General features: G+C 38.1%; 2 protein-coding genes across 2 annotated transcripts; both read left to right on the top strand.

Moving 5' to 3' along the window:
- The first annotated feature begins 567 nt into the window (after positions 1-567).
- On the top strand, positions 568-4,615 carry LOC132628271 (mitotic spindle checkpoint protein BUBR1). Its single transcript, XM_060344055.1, has 11 exons — positions 568-840; positions 914-973; positions 1,050-1,194; positions 1,266-1,423; positions 2,831-2,912; positions 2,998-3,064; positions 3,136-3,190; positions 3,544-3,712; positions 3,810-3,895; positions 4,084-4,161; positions 4,242-4,615. The coding sequence occupies exons 1-11, from the start codon at positions 656-658 to the stop codon at positions 4,303-4,305; spliced, it is 1,149 nt and encodes a 382-aa protein (XP_060200038.1). The 5' UTR covers positions 568-655; the 3' UTR covers positions 4,306-4,615.
- A 1,123-nt stretch (positions 4,616-5,738) lies between these two features.
- Positions 5,739-8,189, top strand: LOC132628270 (bZIP transcription factor 50). Its single transcript, XM_060344054.1, has 3 exons — positions 5,739-6,169; positions 7,093-7,316; positions 7,792-8,189. Exons 1-3 carry the CDS (start codon positions 5,865-5,867, stop codon positions 8,034-8,036), a joined length of 774 nt encoding a protein of 257 aa, XP_060200037.1. The 5' UTR covers positions 5,739-5,864; the 3' UTR covers positions 8,037-8,189.
- Positions 8,190-8,387: the final 198 nt, after the last annotated feature.

The following is an 8,387-nucleotide window of genomic DNA, read 5'->3' as shown; positions in this document are numbered from 1 at the left end:
AAAATCACCAACTCCACCAACAATATTATAATTGCAAAATTAATAATTGAAACTAGAATAAGACTATTATATTTATTTGAGAGAAATTTAAAGTGGCTAATTATTGCAAAGTAACTATAATTGAGAGATTGAGATTTGAGAGAATGAGAAGAGTGAATTGGTGTGGATTAAAATGAAAATGAAGAAGGGTTTATATAGGGTTGAGGAATGGGTTAAAGTGTTAAAAAAAAAGTTTGGGGGGTTGGGGGGGGGGGGGGGGCAAAAAATGAATTTATGGCCGTTTGGCAACGACCATTTTTGCAAATGGACCGTTGCCAACGGTCCAATAACGGTCCATAAGCCCAGCAACGGCGGTTCCGGTTTCAAAAAAATCAGAACCGAACCGGTAAGAAATAAACGGTTAACCGGAACTAGTAGATCCGGTTCCGATTTTACCGGTCTGGTTACCGGTTTGAACCGGTTAAACCGGACCAGTTGACACGTTTAGTTGTAGCGCACTTGTCAAACATATTATAGTGAAAATGCGGCATTTAAGCGGTGGGCCCTAAACTCCAACGGCTATGAAAAGGGGTTTGGAGATTCACTAAACACAAATTTGAAATTTGAAATAAAGGGTCTTTGTTGCGCAAGGAAGCAGGAAGAAGAAGAAGAAGGAATGGAGAAGGTATTGGATCCAGAAACGGAGTTCCTAGCGTCGAAACAAGAGACAGGTCACGAGTGGGAACTCTTCAAGGAAAATGTCAGACCTTTGAAGAGAGGCCGCAACGTTAATCTCCTCAATAACGCTCTTAAGTCTAGTACTGATTATCAACTCAAGAAATCTCTTCTTGACAACCGAAGGTTCCTTCTTTTTCAATGAGATTTACAAGTTGCTGCATTTTCAAAATCCCTAATTAATTTCTTTCTGATTTAGGGCATTGATCCAAGCAATTGACCACTACAAAGGTGAAGATCCTCTTCAGCCATGGCTCCAGTGAGTCCAAAACACTTAAGCTATCCTTTTCTTTACCCTACCCTCTCACTATTTAATTTTCATTAAAATTGTGAAGGTGCATCAAGTGGGTGCAAGAGGCTTTCCCTCCCGGTGGGGACAGTTCTGGACTTGTAGTTATTTATGAACAATGTGTCCGCACCTTTTGGCATGATGACCGATATAAGGATGACCTCCGTTACTTGAAAGTGTGGCTGGAATATGTGCGTTTGCTTTCTTCACACCCATTCTCTTGCCCCTATCATGCACTTTGCTTAATGATGGCTCCTTGCAGGCTGAAAATTGCATGGATGCTCAAGTCATTTATGGCTTTTTGGAGGCTAACAAAATTGGGGTGACACATTCTCCCTTCTACATAGCCTATGCTTTGCACATGGAATCTCAAAATAAAATTAAAACAGCAAATGAGATCTTCAATCGGGGCCTATCTATGTAAGTACTGTTCCCATTGGGCCCTTGGTTTAATTTTAGCCGTAAAGTTATGTTCTTGCATAATTAATGTTGTGTCCACTTGGCGCTAGGCAGGTGAACATGGCTTGGTTACGGAGAATTTATGCATCGGATGTCGTCTGATATTTCTGTTTAAGTAGCTTGTGATATGTTAAGTCTAAAGACGTCTACGGTAGTTGCATTTGCATTAATTGTATGCTAGTGTTGTGTATTATGGGAGGGTTTGTTGGGGTGGGGGGAGATTTATGTCTTAAGCTTCCCCAAAGTGAGTTCAGTAGCAAGTTTGATGCTGCACGGATTAAATTTGTGTTGTCCCATTAATATTGACCAACTAATCTTCATACCTCAAATACTAAAACAAATTCATTTGATCTTATAACTGTGGTCGATTACATTGCCTATGGTCCCTTATTTTATGTTCTATCATTATTTGCTCGTGATCGAATAATTAACTGAAGACTAATCGTATGATATGACTAAGAAGAACTCCTTATATCTTTTTGAATTATGAAATGATTGGTTCCTATATCTTGGCATCGAAATATCGTTAGGATGTCACAGTGTAATTGAATCAGATAGTACCATGTCATATGATTACGTTAAGCATTTCTTCATGTAAGACATAGAAATCAGCATTTTCAACAATTTGCAAGTGTTTGAGATGTTAACATTGAGAAAGTTTTGTTCTGAAATTAATTGAACTTTGCCACAGCCACAGCCACAGTTCGTTGAACTTTGCTTGATTATACAACCTAATCATTTTAATAGTTTGTAAATTCTATAACACGATTTTCTACTACGAGCATTTCCCACCTTTGAACGGCAAGCCTCTATGTGTTTCTAATAAAATACTCTAGCTATCAATTGATGACATTCTTGATATATTGAAATCTTTATTTCTTGTTTGCATTTGCCTCATTATTGAGGGTGACCTTTTATATTCTCTCTCTACTTGTTTTAACTTCTATGATGCTTACCGAATTCGCTGGCAGAGTAAGGAGACAGCAAGGTTAAGATTCTATTACATTTGGCATGATATTATTGTGGATACTCATTGGTTTCAAAATTATCTTCTGCTAATACCATTAGGCATTAGTTGCCTCATCAAGATTGTGCGCGCTCCTTTTCGAGCTCCAACCTGCTTTTTTTCTTACCCATTAATGGGTCTTTTCTGTTATCAATTTCCGGTCTAAAACTTAAAAGTGTGCGTTGATATAATTTACCACGAGAGCCAATATTCATGAACATTTCTAAAGATACAGTTAATATAAGTACAAAAACCTGGTGACACCAAATAATGTTCCTGCTTGTTCTCATCCATTGATAAGCCTATTTACTGAATCTCTTAGCTGGTTTATGATTTAAATTTCCTTGTTTTCTATGAACCAGGAATGCAGAACCAGAAGAGAAATTGAAAGTATACTACAAGAAGTTTCTCAGCCGTTCAATGGGACGCCCTAAAGCAGCAGAGGTATCAACTGTCGGACTTATCCTCTTCTAAAGTCCATTGTCATTTGCTTTAATTTGAATTTGTGTGACTTACTTCGTATTTTCAGGAGGAGCTAGCAGAACACCAGCATCCCATGAGAAGCTTTGGAACACTGTTGGCTAGGGGTGAAGCTCGTAAGTGCATTTCTATGTCGAAGATTCAGGCTGTCTGCTGGATTTGCCTAACATTGTTCTTGCCTTTGCAGGAAACCAAACAACAGGAACTTCTGAATTGTCCAGGAAGAAAATGAAACAGGATAGGTAAGTGCAAGTCACCACTCACCACTGTTTTCTCCCAAGTTACTTTCTTGTGTCCCTGCATTTTTTCATAGTAACACTCTGCTTTAACCAAATTTACGTCGTTATTACTTATTATTATTATCACATGGTTCGTCTGCTATGTCAGGTAAGAGTTCAGATTTTGACAAGTTTTTGCTTTAAGTACCTTAAATCCTTTGCAATGTGGAAATGAACTTTTGGGTGTTATTGCTGCCTAATCCATATGTTAAAGGAAAAGGAGTGAAAGGATGCCAATAACAACATTGCAGGAAATATTTAATTTGTGCGTGCCTCGTTCTAGTAGAAACACTCGCTCATTCTTATCCATTTTGCAGAGCTCACGGGAGCCTATTTTCCATTTACAAAGATGCAAATGCCGGAATGTCATCAACTCTTCAATCAGAAATACCAAAGCTAGAGAACACATCATGGCACTGTCTTGGTGCTCGAGCAGATAGGAACAAGGAGAATCAGGCAATTCCTTCGAAGTGGACATCCAATAAGGTCTGTTTGAGTCCAGAGAGTTCTATCTGCAATATTTGAATTTTTAGTCCGGGCAGATAGGAACAAGAAAGCTCATTAACAAAAATATTTCTTACAGATTCCTCAAAGGCACGGGCTTAGAAATCGAGGAGCTACTACCACTACTCCATGCCTAGAAATATTTGTAGATGAGGAATGTGCCAAGTGAGTACATAGATATACAATGGTCTTTTCAGTATGAGTGTCTAGAACACATGGTCCCAGTGTGATGCATCAAGCATATATTCACAACTGAAATTACATCAAAGTTTCCAGCTACTGTATTCTAAGATTTTGGCAGAATAGCAGGAATCCTGGATTGACTTTCTATTTTGCCCCTTCATCTTTGACAGAACACAGGAGAAGGACTCTGCTGGTGTAAAGGTTTCTAGTCTGCAGCTTAGACGAGGAGATGACAGAGACATTAAAAAGTAAGCATCAACTTGGTATCATTGTAACTCCTCATTTCAATAGCAAGAATGCACCTTTTTGATAATTCACTTATTTGCAGGGAGACTGAGTTGCTCAGGGAGAATCCACTGCGTCATTTTCCACCAAGCTCATTACCTAGATGATCGGACAGAAGAAAGTTATCCTCGTGTGCTAGAATTTCTCTATCTCACAAGTTTCTCAACTTGTATCTTAAAAATGTATGGAGACAACTCCTCTTTGCCCAGAGCAAGCGCGTTACAAATGTTCTAGTATATTGAGGGGAGTGGAGTGGTTAAAGGAGACATTGTATCTTTGGTTTTGGCAGGCTTGAGCCAAATCTTTCAGTACTGTTGACGATTTAGAAGGAATGATTTTATATGATTGCAAGAGTTATGGATGTAGTTGACAATGTGCTTTATCATAATTTTTCTCTTGGTTGAAGAGTTCTGCTTCACTTTTTGTTTGTTTGTTTGTTTTTTTAGAAAAGTATGTTGATAAAGTTAAGAGGATTAATTGCGTTGTTAAAGACCAACAAAAAGAGCAAGGAAAAGACTGAGTTTTTCTGGAAACATGGTTTTCTTTAATTATAGAGGCCCGACCAACAATTTGAACTTAAGACTTTTTGTACCTGATTGAAAGGTGTGTTCACTATGAATTATTTCCTTTTATTGAAAGAGCAACTAAAGATTTTAATTTATATATTACAATAATACATACAGTAGTTCAAAGTTCAAGCATGAACATGATAAGTGCTAACTACTTTAAAAATCATATCCAAGTTCTAAATGTAAATTGTGAGCCTCTGAAATTTGTAGAAAAATGAGATCTTAGTCAATTACTATAAGCAATCGAGACAAGATACAAAAGAAAATACTCTGTAAGATCACTTAAGTTGAAACTTGAAAGAGGTTGTCACAAAGCAATTATTGCGAGGAAAAATTCATAAATAATACTCCCTCCATTCACTTTTACTTATCCACTTTTAATTTTACGCGCCCCTTAAGAATTAATAAATAAAGTATGTAATTTACTATAATATCCATATTAATTGGTGTATAATCTCATTGAACTTGGAGAATGATCTGGAAATGAGTAATTAATGTAAGAGTAATATAAGAAAAAAAGTTTATCTTTTCTTGATGTTAAAGTTGACAAGTAAAAATGAAAATTTATTTTTAGTATACTGAATAAATAAAAGTAACGGAGGAAGTAATATTCATTTGACCTAACAACACCAAGTAATGCGTTATTTATTTCTAAAGTAAAGCTTTCAGAGTTATTTTTAAAGAGCTTAAATATGGACAAAAAGGAGGTAATATTAATTACTATTATTCTTTATTCTTAACACGCAAAAGGAGAAAAGTAGAATACAAAATTTTACTAGTGGGTTACTTTTTTCTGTAAAGATAAATCAATTTTAGCAGGAGAAGGAATAGTTAATAATTACGGAAGTGGTGCAAAAAGTTAGTGAAATATGGAAAGTAGAAGGAAACTCGCATTCTTATTGGCTAGATGACGAAGTAATACATTAGCTGTAATTTCCTGGATTACATTACTTGTGTGTTGGAGTCTTAACCTGTAAGAAACATGGATTATTAATTGGCCCATCCATCGACAGGCTGAGGCAGGTCCGAAAAAGTGTAACCCCCAATTCTTTCAATCAATCATCCCGATCCCATCCGCGTAAATAATAGAATAGGCGATGGTGGATAACATCGATGATGTCGTAGCACAAATCAATTGGGACGATGTAGATCACATATTCCCCCCTCATGAGCCGACAATGGAGGATATCGAGCAGCTTCTCATGAACGACGACGATGTCTCGGCTGATCCTCAATTTGCTGCCGACTTTCTTTCCGACCTGCTGGTCGATCATTCTCCCGTTGTTTCTAGCGGCTCCGAGGACGACAAAGACAAGCACAAGGTTTCCCAGCCGCCGTCTGAAGGGGAGGAGGCTTCTGACGAACTGAACAACGATGTCCCCCTCGATAAGAAGCGAAAGAGGTATATTTTGGCCTTTCTTTTGTAATATTTGTTTCCTCTACTTTGACTGCTTATTCACATAATATTTCTCTTTGCTCAAAATTATTGTGTTTGAAAATGATTGCCTGAAATATTCCTAGTCTTCATAATGCAACTCATGCTTGCTATATTAAAACAATCCTCTTTGACTCATCTGATATTGCTTGATGTAAGTATTTGGAGTTATGGATGGTGACTCAAAATCCTTTGCCATGTTTTTCTCTCTTTCTCATCACTAGTAAGTGATTAATTATGCAGCAGCATTCCCACATTGTGCCTTCTCAGCCCAATCTTGAATCACTCCTCTCTTATAACATTGCAATAATTAGACATTACATATCGATTGTCGTAACTGCTGAGTCTGCATTAGCCAATTCAGTTTATAATTGAATTGTGCTGCATTAGAACATAACGTTCGTTGTCTATTGATTATGAAACAGCAATCTCATTCTTCTGTTACAAGTCAGATTTATTAAAATGGATTTTGTCAAAGCACACGATGGTTAAATATTTCTACTAATTTGCCACTTGTGAGGCGTGAAAGTATGCTGAACTGTGCGAATGTAAGCTACTCAGCCTTCCTGGGGTATTGTGAGGAGTTGAACCTGGGAAATACACATCACCAAGTGGGTAATTTTGCTGACATAGTAAACTGGTGAACTGTTAGACTTTTTCTTAGAAGAAGAGACCATGTTCCGAAAAGAGTGCACTTATATAGTGTGTGATGTATAGTATATTGAGGAAGAAAGTGCTGTTCATCATGCACCTGTAGTTCATCATGCTTATAATTTGATATCTTCATATGCACTTAGCTAGATGATGAGAGGATTGCATTTATATAATCTGTGATGTATATAGCAGCTTAGAGAAAATATTAGTGAAAAAATTAATTTTTGGTCTTCCAGGCAATTGAGGAACAGAGATGCAGCTGTGAGGTCACGAGAGAGGAAGAAGTTGTATGTCAGGGATCTTGAGTTAAAGAGTAGATACTTCGAATCGGAATGCAAGAGGCTGGGGTTTGTTCTCCAGTGTTGTCTTGCGGAAAATCAAGCTTTACGCTTCTCTTTGCAGAATAGCAGTGCTAATGGTGTTTCTATGACCAAGCAGGAGTCTGCCGTGCTCTTGTTGGGTAAGCATAAGAAATATTCATGTCATTTGGCTAAAATACATTCTTTGTACCACTTTTTGCTGCTAATATTTTCCGGACGTGGCTTTGGTTAATGTTTGAAGCAAGAAAAAGACCGACTGTCTTGACATTTTTCTAGCTTGCCATGGTTATGTTGAATAGGAAAGTTTATTATTTCCACCCGCAAGGGTGGCTCAGTTGGTTGAGCATGGGGCTTTCATAATAGAGGTCTCAAGTTCGAAACCCCCTGCCTACGACAGCAGGGGATTTGCCTTCTGGGTCGAGCTCGTCGCACCGGGCTTGCCTAGTGCGGGTTACCTCTCCTGTGTGGTTTGCGAGCTATTGCACAGAAGCTGGGTTTACCCTGTGCGCATCCAAATGGGTAGCGGCTGCGGGTTTTCATGTCATAAAAAAAAAAGGAAAGTTCATTATTTCCTTTCAAATGCCTATATTAATTGATGCAAATATGAATTTGCAGAATCCCTGCTGTTGGGTTCCCTGCTTTGGTTCCTGGGCATCACATGCCTGCTCATTCTACCCAGCCAAACCTGGTCAAGTCCAGAAGAAAATCTGGGAAGCAGAAACCACGGGCTTCTGGTTCCGATAAAGGAAGGAAATAAGACCAGTCAGATTTTGGTGTTCGTGTCCATGATGGGCAAAAGATGCAAAGCTTCAAGATCGAGGATGAAGTTCAACCCCCATTCTTTGGGAATTGTGGTGTGACTCGTTGTGATCAGATCCTTTCCCTTAGGTGGATCGATGGTTCTTTTGAGTTCTTTAGTTTGCATCAGAGATTTTCTGTATAAGTCTTGCTTTGACATCTGAAGGACGTGGTTCCCTGTTATTAATTAATGACTTATGAGCTGTATTTAGATTTATGCTTCTTTTTAACAGTTCCAGCCGAAATTTGCTCGTCGTTTGTTTTGCTTTTCCTTTTCTCCATGCTTTTTGCCCTATAGTGGTTGTTGGGGCATTGTGGTTGGGAGCGGGCCAGATCATCTCCTTCCTAAATTTCCAATACTGTGAAATCGATGTGAAGATGGGATCTCTATCAATCTGAAATAGCGTTTAGCA

This window comes from Lycium barbarum, chromosome 2, assembly GCF_019175385.1.
Source record: "Lycium barbarum isolate Lr01 chromosome 2, ASM1917538v2, whole genome shotgun sequence".
Classification (NCBI taxonomy): Eukaryota; Viridiplantae; Streptophyta; class Magnoliopsida; order Solanales; family Solanaceae; genus Lycium; species Lycium barbarum.
This window is presented reverse-complemented; position numbering and strand designations above follow the sequence as displayed.